Source organism: Sceloporus occidentalis, unplaced genomic scaffold (genome assembly GCF_023333645.1).
Source record: "Sceloporus occidentalis isolate IW3139 unplaced genomic scaffold, rSceOcc1.0.p SCAF_46, whole genome shotgun sequence".
In the NCBI taxonomy this organism is placed as follows: Eukaryota; Metazoa; Chordata; class Lepidosauria; order Squamata; family Phrynosomatidae; genus Sceloporus; species Sceloporus occidentalis.
Window position 1 is genome coordinate 6,379,191 of NW_028317026.1, and position 17,725 is coordinate 6,396,915.

A 17,725-nucleotide genomic window follows, 5' to 3' on the forward strand; every position below is an offset into this window, starting at 1 on the left:
GAGCATTTTAAAGACTTCCTCTAACGCTCATCTTCTCAACTCCTTAGAGAATGAAAGTACCTTGTATGTTTATTATAAGCCTGCAATATATATATATATATATATATACACATATAATATTGTAAGACATTGCAGACGTTGTAAATGGTTTTCCTAACTGGTTCCTTTTTTCCATTCCATTTTTACTCTTAAAGTACATCATGTGGATCTTTATTTCCCTATAGTGTGAGATATGGCTCTAATAAGCAAATCAGTTGATATAATGTGGAAATATATCGACGTGCTGTTTTGGTCAGTAAAACCAGTATTACTGGCCTTCAGATTAAAACAGATTTTGTAAATCTGCGTAATTAACCAATGTTTTTTGTACCGTGTGCAGTTCGAGGCTGGATGGTGAAGAACTTCCTGAAATACGTATTGAAGCTGCTTCGCCTGCAGGGCCCAGAGTGACTTTCAATATTCAAGACAGTGTAAGCGCGTGATAACTTTACATCCTCTGAATGTTAATATATCCCTCTCCATTTATGTGCATAAAGTCAGCTGGTAGTGGCAGCACCCATGCCAATTATATCATGACACCCATACATTGCCGCCAGGCTCCCGAATAAGCCTCCCATGGCATTTGGTAGCAGATCAAAAATAAATTGGTTTAGTGTTTGTTTTTTATTGGTACAACATCTACATCTTTGACATATTTAATTTTTGATGGAAATGTGCAGTAAATATGTGCACTTAGTATTACTATTATTTTATCATATGATATAATGCCAATGGGTTCTGCAGTCCTGTACAGTGACTGGTATAAAAACAGAGGCAGGAGGCTTGCATATCTTTGGTTAGTAGGACTTCGTTTTTACCTACCGTGAAAAACACGCATTAATTATTAATTATTTATTTAAAAAAAAAATATATTTATAAAATTACTTGTGGAACTCATGTGCTGTTTTTATTTTATTTATCTTATTTGTTTATTGGTTCCTATCCAAAAACAATTATTTCTTTCTTTTTTCCCTTTTCACTAAATGAAGTTGAATAGGACAGTTTTAGGATTAAATCGTCACTCTGGCTGTTCTTGGGAGGAAGGGTACTTTCAGGTATTTGTAATTTTACAAGCTGTGCCGTCGGTCTGTCTCTAGCGTCATGGTGAAAGTAATTTCCTTTCTTATTCTGAACTATAACTTACACGGAATGTATATCAACTGATTTTACTAAATGCTAGTGGAAATCCTAGGGATAGCTAGAGTTGGGTGAACTGGGACATTCTACCCAGAGCTTAGCCTGCCTCGAGGAGGTAGTGTGCGGGTCTAGCGTGGGACGTGACAAGGGACAATATGGCGAGCGATTGAGAGACAGCACCTATCACTGCTCCAGGGTTGGTTGTGGGTAGCTCTAACAGTCAGAGGAACAGAAGACATTTAAGTCATAAGTCCTTATAGTAGCTACATTTAGTGGTGTGGTCCTTTTTTATAAGGCCCTTGAATACAGTCTCCCACTTAAATTCATTAAATTCACCATGAAGCTTCCATAATACCTGGCCTATTAGGTGGTCTTCTGTCTTGGCTGTTAAACTACGTGGCAGAATCTCCCCTTTTACCAAAAAAGAAGCATTAGTAGAATATTACAATCATCCCTGTCATATACCACAGCGAGTCAGTGTTCCCAGGTTGCATTGATAACCCCTTTGGAATATAATGCTGTAAATCTTAAATTGGGACTAATCTGTAAATGGCTCACCTTCAGTGGTTGTTGACTAGTTTGAGTTCCACTGCTTCCATATAAATCATCTTTTGAGGATCCGCACAGTGAATGTTTGGCCCTCGGAGACTAGACATACGCATGTGCTCTATACGTAGTTTAGTTTAGCAGGTAAATGGGTAACGTTAGCTCACAGGTTGCTGTACATTTTGCCGTACACTTTCGCATGCACTTTTACCTAACTGTTGCGTTCTGGTTTCCAGGTGGTCCCGCTGAGTCTTTTATTTAATGCTACATCTTTGATGCTATTTGGTGGCTGGATTCATTGTTACTGGCTCATATTAATTCACTACATCACATTCATAACCATTGTCTGTCTTAAAAATAACAGAAATCCATTCTGCTTTTTCAATGCATCGGACATTTTGTTAATTCTTTTCTGTGTTCATCAGTGAAACCAACCAAAAAATGGATAACGGTTTTCCCTTTTGCTTTCATGCTTTTTTTTATTTATTTTTTTCCCTTTTTGAAACAGTTTCCGGAGGAGGCAGATGGTGATCTTTTGTCAGTTACCATTGATGGTCCATCCCATTACTCACCCATTAGTGAAGGTTCCCATTCTGTGTTCAGCACCCCTAACACACCCCGAGTCTTATCACCAAGCATTCCCTTCCAGACTGAAGAGGGGAAAAGAGAAGACAGTTCCTCCTCATCCTCCGATGATTCAGAGAAGGAGGAAGAACCTGACAGAGAAAAACTGTTTTATTATCGGAAAGCCCAGTAAGTATTCTGCTCTCCTTCTCCTACAGACAACCTATATAGTAATATTTTTTAACCTAAAAAAATATATTTTCCTTGTGATTTCTGTTACTAGAATTTAGTTACTCGTATGTAAGTAAATATGTATTGTATTTACACTGTTCTGAATATCGATGGCTTTTCTAACCACTTAGAATCTTCTACGCTCCAAAGAGTGCGAGAGCAGGACTCTCCAGGTCCCGCTCTTAGAATGTAATCATATAAAATATTATTTTATTGAATAAAGTGCCCAAGAATCCAGACCTACGATTACTTTTTACTGCTAGTACCTGTTTCAAAATTGTAAAAAATATCTAAGTTGTACCTGAGATATAGAACGAGAGCAGTAACTCTTTTCTCAGGCAGAGCACCCGGAAGAAATCTTCAGGTTTTGCAGCGGTCCATCAACTCTTCACCGAACGTTGGCCTACAACACCAAATCGGAACGTGTCCAGTGCAACCACAGAGCGGAACATCGACTTTGAGCTGGATATTAGAGTGGAGATTGATAGCGGCAAATGTGTTTTACATCCGACAACACTTCAGCAAGAACACGAGGATATCAGTTTAAGGCGGTATGGTGCCATAGGCATAAGGAATTTATTGTATTATTATTATTCATTTTTTATAGCGAGTGGGCCAGCAGATTTTGTATACACAATTAACAATACTCTTTAGGTTTACGGTATACAAACCTTTAGTCATGATTATGTTTTTGTTACTACTTCAAGCAGCCATACAAACTATACAAAATATGTGAAAAATAACTATGCTTTTGTACAGTCTGATTTTTATTTTTTGAAACAGGACCTATGACAGAAGCTCTCGAAGCCTCGATCAGGACTCTCCATCTAAAAAGAAAAAATTCCAAACAAACTATGCCTCTACTAGTCACTTGCTAGCTGGGAAAAAGGTGCCGTCATCACTACAAACCAAAGCAAGTGACTTGGAGACAACAGTGTTTTATATTCCCGGGGTAGATGTAAAGGTACATTTTGTTTTTCTTTCCCCCCCCCCCTTAAATAGTATATATATATATATATACATGGATCATTTGACTTATTTTATGTAGCTGCCGGACTACTTTTTCCTTTTTAGTTAGCATGCAAAAGAATAAATGAGTATAATATTGATTGACCTTAGATAAAGTTTATGCATGTACTTGTTAAATATATAGTTACTGTACGTTGTTAATGATAAATATTTTTTGCTTATGAAACTGAATTAAAGTCAGTAATTAGGCAGTGTTTTTTGTAGTCATCTCTTATTTTTAATAGGCATTTATAAATTGTACAACATTTGCTTTGTTTAGTTTTTTGGGGCTTTTTTGATTAAACCTTTACCTGTATGGACACATACATTTGTAACACTATTCATGTGTTTTCCGATGCAGCTACACTACAACTCCAAAACATTAAAGACGGAGTCGCCGAATGCCTCAAGGGGATCTTCTCTACCAAGGACGCTTTCAAAAGAGTCCAAGCTGTATGGTATGAAAGACACGGCTACATCTCCTACCTATAGCACTGTCCACAGCAAGACTAACACCTTGTTACCTCCCCAGTCCCCTCCTTTCCCTTCAGGTACTTACTCTTTCCTGACAACTAATTGTTTCCCTTTCTTCTGTCCCTTTGTACTATGCTTAGTTACTTCTATGTTCCATCTTTCCCGATAACGTCTTGAGCCTGACCAGCTACTCCCTGTTCGCATGAATACACACCACCAACATTCCATCAATGTGCATTTTCCTTACTATAATCCATTTGGAATATTAAATCAGTATAGTGATGATGTCATACTTCCACGGTTGAAAAACATTTTCATTCTAAACAATAAAAGTGTAATATTTTCTTAGCCATGATAAATGGTGTGTTATTTCTATCTTGGAGTGGCAAGTTGTAGTTACTTTTAATTTTTTTTATATTGGACTAAGTGTATTGGTTTAAAAGCAATGTCTAGTTTGAGTTAAAATGTGCAAAGAATGGGTGTAATGTCTCTGTAAACGTAGGAATATGTTTGCTTTTCCAGCCAAAGGAAAGGGAAGCGTTAAAACGGCTAAATTATATGCCTGGGTAGCTCTACAGTCACTGCCTGAAGAGATGGTCATTAGCCCAAACCTGCTTGACTTCTTGGAGAAGGCCCTGGAAACCATTCCAATCACGCCTATTGAGAGGAATTATGCAGGTAACGTTCCTTCCTCCATCGCTTTATTGCACGGTACAAAGCCACCGATACATATAGATTGTAGATGATGTCAGTATGAAAGTGCTATCACTTTATATATTGGAAATTATCTACAAGGCATGCATGCATGAAAAGGTCGTCTTTCAGGTAATTCCTTTTTTTTTTAATAAAACAAATGTTTTTTGATAGTGTTTTTAACTTTTAGCCAAATTATTATGATTGTGGAACAGCAACACCAAAGTAAAAAAAGGGAAAGTCCAGATCTGTAGTGGCTTATATATATATATATATATATATATATGGGACAGTGATGTTAAATTGGGACTAGTATGTGAAATGCTGTGTTGTCCCTGCACCCTATCCTGTATACAAGCCATCTATTATGCAGGTGGGAATAAAGTTCAGATGGGTTACGTGGGCTCATCTGCCAGACACTATTCACTCCATTCAGATGAATATTGTCGTATTGGCCCAGCTTTAGTTGAAGTTGATGCCTTTTATTGAGTCGTCAGGTCATCAAAAAGTAGAAACTTTTACTAAAAGACCATCTAAGCTAAAGGAGCATAGTGGTCAAACTAATCATTAGCTGTTTTTGTGAGACAGTATTATAACATATAATATATAATATAATGCGCTGAGTGGACTTTGCTTCATGTGTTGCTTTAGGTTTCTTTTTGGCTCCAATCTTCATGAAAACCATCTGTATTTCAGAGTATTTTACAATTTACTGTAAGAACCCATCTTAGTCCTTTTATACTGTAAAGGTTATTCATGAGGTTAGGGGATTACTTGGTAATGTGGGAGGGGAAAATTCAAATAAGTTCACTTTTCTGTCTTTTGAAATATGTCCAAGCTTTCCATACCAAAGTGGAAATTAAACCCATTACGCCGTGTTCATTCCTCCGACATGAAGTATAATGTGAAAAACACAGCCTACCAGGCTGCAGCATGTCAGGTTTGGTAGGAATTGCGCGGTTTCTTTTATTTTTTATATTGTGGCAGGTATTCTGTAGTTCATCACTGTTCTGTATAATGACTTCTGCCATGAGTACACGCCAGATTATGTATACTGATGCACTGATGATATACAACAATATTCAAACATACTAGAGTGGAACGAAGTAGTACGCGCAAAGTAGTATCTGTCTCCATATTCATGTAACGGGCCAACTCGTTTGTAGGTATACATGCCTCCTTAATTACAGGGAGCTGTCATAAGTTTTGGTACAAAATGAATTCATGTAAACTAGTTTTCCTTGACAGTTGGAGTAATTGTAAGGACAAGGGACACCCATGTATAGAAAGAAAAGTTGGGATGATGGCAACCAGGACTTGTACACATTAAGTGGGTGGCAAATATTGTGCTTTACGAAGGGTACCGAACTGCGAAATGTCAGATCTGGAAAAAGTGACAGCCATTGTCTTATTGTGCTAATAACTGCCAGTAGCAATTGCATGATTTAAACAGTCTTCCGGATTTCCGTTCTTGGATTTATGTATTCACCAGTGGCGTTAGGGAGGAGTTTAATGCTTACAGACTTCAATCCTACATATTATCATGGATCTCCCCAATGTCTTTTGATTTGTTTGGCAGCCGTGAGTTCTCAGGATGAGGACATTGCACAGTTTGACTTACAGGACCCACTAGAAGAGTCGACAACATCATTAGTGTCTTCATCGACATCTGCTTACTCGTCATTCCCGGTTGATGTGGTCGTGTATGTGAGAGTTCAGGTATGCATATAAGTGTTTTTATACACATACATACATGCAATAGATTTTTTGTTTGTGTTTTTAAGCATTTTAACTGAAAATTGAGTATGTATATTTATCATCATTCTTTTCTAGCCCTCGCAAATTAAATTCAGCTGCTTGCCAGTGTCTCGGGTGGAATGCATGCTGAAGCTGCCATCCTTAGACTTGGTGTTCTCTTCAAACAGAAGTGAACTGGAAACGCTTGGAGCTGGGCATCCCTGTGATGGTAGTTCTGCTAATCTGTCCATGCCAAGTGGATCAAAAGCAAACATGAACAAACCAGGCATGGCAGGTATATATAAATATAGGATGCTTGCATAAACCATTGTTTACGGTATGCGCCTTCAAGCATGGCGGCCCTTTACAATAACCTCTACAATCCTGTTGTGTGCAGTGAACTTAATGCTGAGTACAATACCGGATCACATCAAAGCATCAATGTTTTGGCTGTTTTTACTTGAGCATTATAAAAGACATAGATTTTTTTATGGCAGGACCGTCCCCCGGGCTCGGCAGCCCGCTTGGAAGAACAAGACACAGCAGCAGCCAGTCCGACTTAACCAGCTCCAGCAGCAACTCTTCAGGCTTGAGCTTCACTGCGTGCATGTCCGATTTCTCTCTGTATGTGTTTCACCCTTATGGCGCAGGCAAACAGAAATCCGCTGTCTCTGGGCTGACCCCTGGCTCGAGTGGATTAGGTACAAGTTATCTTTTGGCTCACCATGTATACAGAGCAATGTCGAACATGTGTTCTTTCTAACTTAGAATGCAGCATTGAAAATATCAACAACGGGGTTAACTTTACAACATCTGCTTAGAAACAATAACCAAATACTGCTCCATTCATAGTTTCTTAGGAAATGTCTAGTTGGAGCCGGTAGTCATATGGCCCCCAAAAAAGTATATTGTTATTGTTGTTATTTATTGCAATAGTGTGACTAAAATTTTGCAGAATGGATAGTTATTTTCTGGTTTAATACATTCCTTTGCTTTCGGAACATTCTGTAAATAGGATGCAATCTATTTGGGCTTTTCTCTTCTATATACCTATTACATTCTGTAGAACTGAAAGGTACAGTTACGCATAGGCAACAACGTTTTTGTTTTAAAGTAGGACTAGCGCTCCAAATATTTTTGGCCCATAATGTACTTAGAAAGTAAAAGGAAGTTTTATGTTAGCCTTTTTCTTGTATAGGCATTTTTTTGTTTGTTTTTTAAATGCCTTTAAGCTCAAAGTGCTGTTTACGATGTAAAGTGTCTTGGCTTATAGGTCAAGTGGATGAAGAGCCTACGTCGGTGACAGGTCGTAAAGATTCCCTTAGTATTAATCTGGAATTTGTAAAAGTCAGTTTGTCTAGAATGAGGCGTTCTGGAGGAGCTTCCTTCTTTGAAGGTGTCTCTGCTAACAAAGGAGCAAGCAAAATGGATACCACTTTGATCAACATCTCTGGTAGGACTCAGCTAAAGACCTTTTTTTTCCCCTTTACACCCCAATCCCGTGACTTTTCAGAACCTTTGTCTCTGTGGTTTATTCTTTTAGCTGTGTGTGATATCGGCTCTGCTTCCTTCAAATATGACATGCGACGCCTTAGTGAAATTTTGGCCTTTCCAAGGGCATGGTATAGGAGAAGCATCGCTAGACGCCTCTTCCTTGGGGATCAAACCATCAACTTACCAGGTGTGCTGTAGAAGAGAATTTGCTCTTGTATTTCTGTAGGCCATACACGGAACTGACACACCACTCACTTTTATATCCAAGCTATGCAGATAATGAATATGAATTTAAATCACCTAACTATTGTTAGCATTCATATGGTTGGTAAGATTTTCTCAGAATAACCTTTAAATACATCTGCAATTCATGCACACTATCTGTGTTTGTGTTGCAATGTAATATCTCTGAAAAGAGCAATGTAAACCTGACCTTTTGGTACTGCAGCATCGGGTCCGGGGACTCCTGATTCCATAGAAGGGGTAAACCAACACCTTTCGCCTGAATCGTCACGCAAGGCGTATTGTAGGACTTGGGAGCAGCCCAGCCAGTCCAGCTCATTCTCCCACATGGCGCAGTCTCCCGGTGTTTTTAATGAACATGCGCCCGGCAGCAGCATGTCTCCAGGAACAGCCACCCACTCCTTGAAATCTCCAGCTGCGACAAGGTCAAGGAGCGTTTCTGACTCTTCTGTGCCTCGGAGAGGTATGTCTTTTTCATTATTATCGTTATAAGGAAAGCTTAAGAAAACATGTTTTGTTATATGGGAGGGTTACATCATCAGTCATGTGTGTATAAAATATAAAGATTCATTCTCTAAATAGGACCCGCTATGCTGTTCATTTCTTTCTAATGTTGGACTTGCATGTAATATTTGTCTATGTTGCAGATTCTGTCACCAAGCCTGCAACGCCATCATTCAACAAAGCCAGTAAAACTTCCAGCCAGCAGGCATCCCCATGGGAAACATTGGTTGTATTTGCAATTAATTTGAAACAACTTAATGTGCAGATGAACATGAGCAATGTTATGGGAAATACTACGTAAGTTGTATGTTCTTAAAGTGGGTAGCTTATAGTGGTGTATATGAGGGACAGAGATAAGATCATACTTTAAATCTGTTTTTAGGTAGAATATTCCATACCTGATCACATTGTTGTGGAAGCATTTCAAGTGGGTCCTTTCTCTTTGTTATATGTGATGTTTGCACACACAAAGACATTGATAACACAGTACACACAACACTTGCATGCACACATATAAGCAGAGATATACTTATCGTGGGTGTGCTGCCCTAGTCCTAACCCAGTGCACAACCTCCAGGACTCGCTTCTGTGGCTGCTATTCTCACTGCCTAGTGCTGGGATAGAACATTATAGCTTAGCACTCCATCGAAAGATGCGTGATGTAAGGCAGAGCACACTATGGAGGCTGTGCTGGCGTATACACAGTCCTCTCTAGTGTAAATGGGCCGGATGGGAAGATCAAAGATCTCCCTTGTAACCGGCTCATTGAGCAGCAGCGAATGGGGGGGCCAGATTCCCCAACTGGGGATGCTAATGATATGTACTATCAATTCAAATAATAAGGGGGACTGTGATGGATGTGCTAATCAATGATGGACCACTATGCGTGGATTTGGATATCGGTCGATATGTAGGTCATTACTAAAGCGATTAGTTGGCCTTGAACATATATTCTAAATTACAACCTAAGTTGCACATATGCAACTTCAAACATATTTACCAGGAATCCTAAAACTACAGAGACGTGTCCAGGTCACCCCCTCTGGCTGAGAATGGAGCTCTTTAAAGGTGTTTAATTTGCAAGTTGAACCATAGCATGTAGTCATGGCTATTTCTACAAATAATAATCCATAAATTGCCAGACTGAAAAGTGAGCAGTATTTGAGGAAACTTTGGGAAATGTTTGAAAAAAAATACCCAGGTCACACTAACTCTAAAATAAACTGCATTTCCTAAATTCTACAAATAGAAATCTATCATTTTGCTTTAAAAGCCAGAGTGCAAGTGGAGTTGCATAGGTTGGAGCGACAGTCACCTCAAGCCGGTGACACAGAATAGTTGGGCATTATAGTGCCTCGGAAACCAACAGGGGACGTTCACATAATGTGATGGTTTTAAGGAGGCCCTTAACAGCCATTTAATAGTAGACATACATCTATTACCTGGTGCAGAAATGTTTTTTGCCTCCCTAGCTGGTGGCCATCCTTTTATGAAGATAGACTTGAATGCTTATTTGCAGTTAAAATTTAGTCCAAATGAAGGTTACTTATTGAATAGTAGGAGCATAGCAAATCATATTTTGTCGCGAACGTGTGGCATTTTAATTGTGCTCGTTAAAATGGATCAAAGACTTAATTCTTCTACTTGACAGCCCATTGTTTTTCAGACATTAGTGAAGCAAGCTTTGTTTTGTTTTAGATCTGAATACCAAAGTTCAACATTCTAGACACCAATAAGAAAAGAACATCAGCAGCTGATTTGTATGACTTTTGAAGTAATTTCAATTCATTTTATGAATTAATTTTATGTCAGGTGGACCACAAGTGGGTTGAAAAGCCAGGGTCGCCTTTCAGTGGGAAGTAACAGAGATCGGGAGATTGGCATGTCCGTTGGTCTGGGCAGATCTCAGCTGGACTCCAGAGGTGGAGTTGTTGGTGGAACTATAGATGTTAACACCTTGGAAATGGTTGGTAAGTTGAACTACTATTCAGGTTTTCACCTTGTGGATGTGTTGTATATTTTTGTTTATATATAAGTGACCTATATTTTTGTTATGTAGCTCATATTTCAGAACACCCCAATCAACAGCCCAGCCACAAAATCCAGATTACAATGGGTTCTACTGAAGCACGTGTTGACTACATGGGATCGAGCATATTAATGGGGATCTTTAGTAATGCTGACCTGAAGCTACAGGATGAGTGGAACGTCAATTTGTACACTCCACTGGATACCAGCATTTCAGACAAAAGGTATGGATAGGTTTGTTCTGTTAGTTTTAGTGGAAGCTTAAAATGCACTCAGGGTGTTCAAAATACTTTGCCTAAACCTTAAAACCATAGTCTTTTTGAACATTTCCTTTGCAGTATTGATTTTTTGCAAGCACAGTGTCTGCTGTTTGTTGCTGAAATCCCTCAAACTGTTACATACGTTTATTGTCCATTATCTTGTTCCCCAGTGTTATTTTTATTCATGGAGATCTCCAGTGGGACATTTTTCAAGTCATGATCTCCAGGTCAACTACACCGGACTTAATTAAAATCGGAATGAAACTGCAAGAATTTTTCACTCAACAGTTCGATACAAGCAAGCGTGCTTTATCCACTTGGGGACCAGTTCCATACATCCCACCAAAGGCAGTGGTCACAAACGTAGAGAAGAACTCTCGTGAGCAATGTATGGGTAAAAGTCAGTCCACATCAAATGAATACGCTCATTTTGCTTTATTACAGTGTCTTTATACTACATACATATAGTGTTTTAAAATAGCATTAACTCCTATTGTAGGAGATAAACTTTAGGTAGTTACAACCAGTGTCTAATCATCCAGACTAAACAGCTGCATATGTCCCACAAACCTGAAGCTTGACCAATACGAATTTGGACAACTAAATTTTGCCAGTATCAGAGTTTTATATAAAAGTGGCAAAGTCATGAAACAAGTAGTTGAGGATAGCTATCAAAAGAACTTATTCATCAGAATTCTGGTGGTCAAAACTTTAATATGCTAGAAAAATGAGATTGTTACACAGGGTTTGTTAACCTGCTACAGGAAAAAAGCACTGGTTTGTCAGAACAGGTTACGGGAGAGTTGTAGTTTCAGCTCCCTCTCTTCACTATTCATTATTACCGACACTGGAAGGTTTCAATGTCTAGGGAAGTGAAGGAATTGCAAACTGAATAAACACATTTGTTTTAATTCACCGGTATAATCATTTTTACCATTTCAGTGAGATCATTGAATGAATAGCGTGTTAGAATGGAATGTAAGCTTTGGACTACATTTATGTTTCTTTCGTACAGTATACTGTGTAATGTGTGTTATGTTTCTTCTGTTTATATTAGTGCTGGATGCCGCTCACCATCGCCACTGGCCTGGAGTACTCAAGATGATATCAGGATGCCACATATCACTATTTCAGATTCCCTTACCAGAAGATACCGTTCAGTTAGGTGGCTCCATGAGCCTTCATGGAAACCACATGACCTTGGCGTGTTTCCATGGACCCAATTTCCGTTCTAAATCTTGGGCATTGTTCCACTTAGAAGAGCCAAATATTGCCTTTTGGACTGAAGCACAAAAAATCTGGGAGGAGGGTGAGCTTTTTGTTTTTACAAGCTGAGGTTTACATGTAAAAGTGTATATGCTACAACTGTATCACGGTATCTTAAGTCCATAAAAAAACAAAAACGATGAGCTTCTGCTAATAAAGTAAGAAAATTGATCAGACCTTTAAAGTGAAGAATGCTATGGCAGACTCTTTATTCAGAAATCTCACCTGTGACTCTTATGTACTGAGACAAAAACTTTGCACAATGTGCCTAATTTTCTGCACTTTTTGATGACATCACAACATGTTCTGTCACATGCAGCAGAAACTCATTGTATTTGGTTCTACACTGTCAAGGCTTTGATGGTTTTGTCTGGTTGCTTCTCTTTGTGTTGGTCTTTCTGTGTCCTTTCCTGTCTCACAAACTCTAAGCTTTTCTTCATTATTTGTGTGCCTCTCTCTTTCTGTAGGCAGAAAGCGTCTCACTACTGATCTCTCAAAAGAGAGAGAGGGAGAGAGAAAGAGAGCTCAGTGTGTTTACAATGAGCTTACAGGTGTGTGCTAAACATTTCCACGTGGCAGCTACACGCATTAAAATACAGTAAATGGAAGTTCCCTTTAAAGCATGGTGCATGTTTTCTGGATAACCTAACATGAGCACAGGTGGCTCTCGCACATTAGCATAGCTGGATTTGCTGTCATATCCAGTAAAGCCATCTGTGTTCACATGAGCAGAGGTAGGCACTGTTGTTTTTGCAGATGAGCTTTGAGAAGCATGCTGTCCATGTGTTCCGTAGCGCTGTACAATGGGTAGACAGGACATAACAAGTAGTATGTTACATTACAAATTGACTAACAGAGACAACAGGTGAGGAGGGCCCTGCTCAAAAGAGCTTACAGTCTAGAGGGAGTTGGGTTTATTACACAATAGGCAAAAGTGCCGTTGTTAGGGATAGACCAGCCACACTAGTAAAGGTATTGCAGGAGAGGGACTAGGAAAGGGGAGCTAAAGGAATATGGGAGTATGGGAGGCCGTTAGTGTGCTATGTTGTAAGCATCCTTAAAGAAGTGGGTCTTGAGGGATTTTTTGAAGGAATAAAGGCAGGGGGAGAGACGGATAGACCGGGGGAGGGCATTCCAGAGGATAGGGGCAGCCCTTGAGAAATCTTGTAAGCGGGCATGAGAGCTAGACATCAGAGGAGAGGATAGAAGGAGATCATTGGATGAGCAGAGAGACCGGTTAGGAGTGTATTTAGAGATGAGTGAGGAGATGTAGGGAGGGGACCTGCTGTGAAGGGCTTTGAAAGTAAGAGTGAGGATTTTGAAATGAGTCCTGAAGCGCACAGGCAGCCAGTGAAGAGACTGACAGAGGGGAGAGACATTAGTAAAGCGATGGGAGTGGAAGATGAGTCTGGCAGCAGCATTCATGGTGGATTGTAGAGGGGTGAGACGGTTAAGAGGGAGACCGGCTAAGATAGAGTTACAATAGTCAAGACGGGAGATAATCAGGGCATGAACAAGAGCCTTAGTGGTATGTTGCGTTAGGAAGGGACGGATACGGGCAATGTTTTTAAGATGAAGGCGACAGTTTTTAGAGACAGACTGAATATGGGGTGTGACCGAAAGGTCGGAGTCAAGGGTGACACCAAGACAGCGTGCATGAGTAGATGGGGAGATGATGGCACCATTAACATTGAGGGAGATAGATGTGGGAATCTTAGCATTGGAGGGAGGGAAGATGAGGAGTTCAGTTTTGGAGAGGTTGAGTTTCAAGAAACGTTCATACATCCAGGTAGAGACAGATGCAAGGCAGTTAGTTACACGATCTAAGACAGAGGGAGAGAGATCAGGGGAAGATAGATAGATCTGGGTGTCATCAGCATACAGGTGGTAGTGAAAGCCAAAGGATGAGATCAGTTTGCCAAGGGAGGAAGTGTAAAGAGAGAACAGAAAGGGTCCTAAAACGGAGCCTAACTGAGAGAGGGAGGGGAGGGGAAGTGTTACTGGAGACAGAGACACTGAAGGTACGATCAGAGAGGTAGGAAGTGAGCCATGAGAGAGCAGTATCACGGAGGCCAAGATCATAAAGCTTTTGAAGGAGAAGAGGGTGGTCCACCGTGTCAAAAGCAGCAGAAAGGTCCAGTAGGATTAGCATGGAGTAGTAGCCCTTGGATTTAGCAGTGAGTAAGTCATTAGTAACTTTAGTAAGGACGGTCTCAGTAGAGTGTCGAGGGCGAAAACCAGATTGAAGAGGGTCAAGCAGGAAGTTGGAGTCTAGAAACTTAGTTGTGTATAAACAATTCTTTCAAGAAGCTTGGAGGTGAAAGGAAGCAGAGAGATGGGACGGTAGTTGGAGAGACCAGTTGGGTCGAGGGAGGACTTTTTCAAGATAGGAGTAATGGTAGCATGCTTGAAGGACGATGGGACAGATCCAGTAGTGAGGGAGAGGTTGAAGATATGAGTTAGAGTAGGGACAAGGGTAGATGAAAGAGACTGGGTGAGATGGGAAGGGATGGGGTCAAGGGGGCATGTGGTAGGACAAGAGGAAAGAAGAAGAGCATGTACATCTTCTTCAGTGACAACAGAGAAATGAGTTAATGTAGTGAGGGGAGAAGAGGTCAGTGGGAAGGGGGGTGCGTAGGCAGAGGGACTCTGACTGTGCAGATATGTCATCTCTGATAGTTTGAATTTTATTATTGAAGAATGCGGCAAAGTCAGATGCATTAAGGTGTAAGAAGTAGTAGGGATCGGTCGAAGCAGGCAATTAAAAGTATTAAAGAGTCATTTGGGGTTGTGGGACAGGGAGGAGATGGGGGATGTGAAGCAGGTTTCTTCAGCAAGGTTGAGAGCAGAGTAGTAGGAACGTAGCATAAATTTATGGTGCAGAAAGTCAGACATGGAATTAGACTTTCACCAACTACGTTCGGCAGTGCGGGAAAAACGTCGAAGGTGTCGGGTTACAGTTGTGTGCCAGGGTTGGAAATGTGAACGTTGTGAGGAGCGAGTAGTAGCAGGTGCTACATGCTCAAGAGCGGATATGAGAGTGGCGTTATAGACAGAGGTAGCGTTGTTAGGGCATGACATGTTTGAGATTGGAGAGAGAGTAAATTGAGTGAGCAGTCCTGAAGGTTAATGGAGTTGAGGTCTCTGGTTAGGCGGGGTTGGGGTGCACGGGGGCGAGTATGAGGCAAGATTAGAGAGCAGGAAAGGAAGTGGTGGTCAGAGAGGGGGAAAGGGGAATTTGAAAGGTTAGTGGGAGTGCACATGCTAGAAAAAATAAGGTCCAGGGTGTTACCATTGTGACGGCCCCGGGTTAATCGGTACCGTCTGTAATAATTATTGGTTGTGATACCTGCATTTCCCAGTATATGTTGTGATTATGGTGTGTGCTTTTGTTCCCCTTGTTTGCTACCCTGTCCAGGTGCCACATGTCCTGCCCCTCCCTCCTTACACAGACTACAGTAGAGACCCCCTACTGGGCTGAGGGCTAATGCTCAGTCATATGCAAAGGAGGGCAGGATGTAATTCCCTTGTGTCTATTGGACGCAATTCCCTTGTGTCTATTGGACGCAATTCCCTTGTGTGTCTATTGGACGTAACTCAATCCCTTGTACTGTTTAAATGCCCCTGTGTTCCCAAATAAAGGGAGTTCCTGTTTTACCTCACTACGAGTCCTGTCTTGTTATTGAGGTAAGCCTCGGTGCTGCCCTTATTAGGGCGGTAGGGTGCTGTATTGCTATACTTCGGTATACTACAGTACGGCCGAGGTTCCTGAAGAGCTGTGTTCTCTGCTATGATCGCGTATTGTCCTTTTCAGGACGATAGCCACCCTGTGTAGCTCAGTTTCGGCTAGCCACAGACAGTGAAGGGGTTAGTCTCTGGTGGCCATGGGGCGAAGGAAGCAACGTTCGGCGGGCGTACCCAGTCGGGGTACAGGTCGGTCCCGTCACATTGGTGGCAGCGGTGGGATGCTTCCTCAGTACAGAGACAGCCCAACCACTACTGGGACTAACAGGCTTGCTGACCACGGAGGTACAGCCACATCGGCGGCAGCTATGGCAGAAGAACTGAGCCGGTGTCGGGAACAGGCAACGAAGAAGTTCCGCAACAGATTACAGAGGAGGATGGCATTCTACGGAGCCACTCCATCTGCAGAAACAGTCTGTAGGACGGTAATGGAAATGGATCGGCAGTTCAAGGTGGACCTGGATCTACAGAGGAATGCGTCACGAGGAGCTGATGAGTATAAGTGGGAAGCTCCGTTATGGGACTTTGAGACTCGAGTTAAGGTCGCCCTGACGATACAGGGAGGGCCGATTCCAGAGGAAGTACGGCTGGAATGGAGAGCCCTGATTCGGCTAGAGCTGTGGGAAGATGCCATGGAAAACTGGTACAACTGCAGAAGCGAGAACCTGCCTACCCCAGAACAACGCTTCGGGGAGCTGTTTAAGCTGCGGCGTCGCCGGATGAGATGGCAGCCCACCGAGGAGGAAGTAGCCACACTGGAGAAGTTGGTGGCGAAGGAGCTCGAGCTCGGGGACCTATACCGAGCATTATATTGGGCTGCAGCCCAGCAGGAGTGGGGGTCCCGAAATCACTATTCTCCGGAAGGTGAGGACCTCTATGTCCCTGGCTTAGATTGGGAAGCTTTTGAAGCAGAAGACGACTTTGGTAGTTCGGAGAGCTATAGGTTCTGGGACCTGTACAAGGACCGCGAGGAAATGCTGCCGCTTTCCCAAGAACTGACCCTGGCAGCTGACTTAGAAGGGCTAGTCTACAGGGAATGGTGCCTGGAGATGGAATACTTAGGGCTGCTGGAAGGCGGCCTTTCCATGACACGGGAGTCGACAGATCCTGCAGTTCCAGCTGAAGCACTGACAACAGGGCAGAGGGACGCTGTTCTCTGCCCAGCACCATGCGCCCCTCCTACTCCGGCTGAAATGCTGGCAGCGGGGCAGAGTGCCGCTGGCCTCTGCCTGCCCCACGGTGAAGGGTCCCCGCCTGCTAGCAGGGACCCACCAGGGCAGAGCAACGCGATCCTCTGCCCAGCACCGCAAAATGCCAGACCGGCAGAAGAGCCGGCCACAGGGCAGAGTGCTTTTGGCCTCTGCTCATCCCCCAGCACGGTGTCCCGGCCGGCTAACGAGGACCAACCAGCAGAAGCGCTAGCACCTGTAGAGAGCATCGCTGACATCTGTCCTGCATCAGCAATCCTCGCTCAGGCTGAAGCACCGGCAATAGGGCAGAATGCTGCTGGTGTCTACCTGTCCCACAGCGAAGGGTCCCCACCTGCTAGCAGGGACCCACCATCGGAAGAGCTGGCGACAGGGCAGAGTGACGCTGTCCGCTGCCCAGCACTGTTCCCCACACCAGCAGAAGCGCTGGCAACTGGGCAGAAAGTTGCTGACCTCTGCCCTGCCCCGCCTACATCCCCATCATCTGGATTTCCCCAACAGCCGTCACCAATCATGGGAGGAAGGGCAACTGGCGTTCCTCCCCAGCGG

At 42.3% G+C, this 17,725-nt stretch overlaps 1 protein-coding gene across 2 annotated transcripts in view; it reads left to right on the plus strand.

Annotated features, from left to right (window-relative positions):
* Positions 1–17,725, plus strand: part of LOC149289378 (bridge-like lipid transfer protein family member 1) — a 91,537-nt gene that overhangs the window by 67,928 nt on the left and 5,884 nt on the right. Inside the window, exons 64-81 of one of the 2 annotated variants that reach the window (XM_089490693.1) lie at positions 380–470; positions 1,029–1,094; positions 2,231–2,475; positions 2,856–3,068; positions 3,301–3,481; positions 3,887–4,076; positions 4,522–4,677; positions 6,272–6,411; positions 6,526–6,715; positions 6,927–7,130; positions 7,703–7,882; positions 7,973–8,110; positions 8,372–8,629; positions 8,814–8,967; positions 10,483–10,640; positions 10,730–10,922; positions 11,129–11,346; positions 12,016–12,267. In XM_089490693.1, coding sequence (XP_089346819.1) covers positions 380–470; positions 1,029–1,094; positions 2,231–2,475; positions 2,856–3,068; positions 3,301–3,481; positions 3,887–4,076; positions 4,522–4,677; positions 6,272–6,411; positions 6,526–6,715; positions 6,927–7,130; positions 7,703–7,882; positions 7,973–8,110; positions 8,372–8,629; positions 8,814–8,967; positions 10,483–10,640; positions 10,730–10,922; positions 11,129–11,346; positions 12,016–12,267 — 3,227 coding nt within the window. Of the gene's footprint in view, positions 1–379; positions 471–1,028; positions 1,095–2,230; positions 2,476–2,855; positions 3,069–3,300; positions 3,482–3,886; positions 4,077–4,521; positions 4,678–6,271; positions 6,412–6,525; positions 6,725–6,926; positions 7,131–7,702; positions 7,883–7,972; positions 8,111–8,371; positions 8,630–8,813; positions 8,968–10,482; positions 10,641–10,729; positions 10,923–11,128; positions 11,347–12,015; positions 12,268–17,725 lie in introns of both variants that reach the window. The other variant, XM_089490694.1, reaches the window with a different exon arrangement.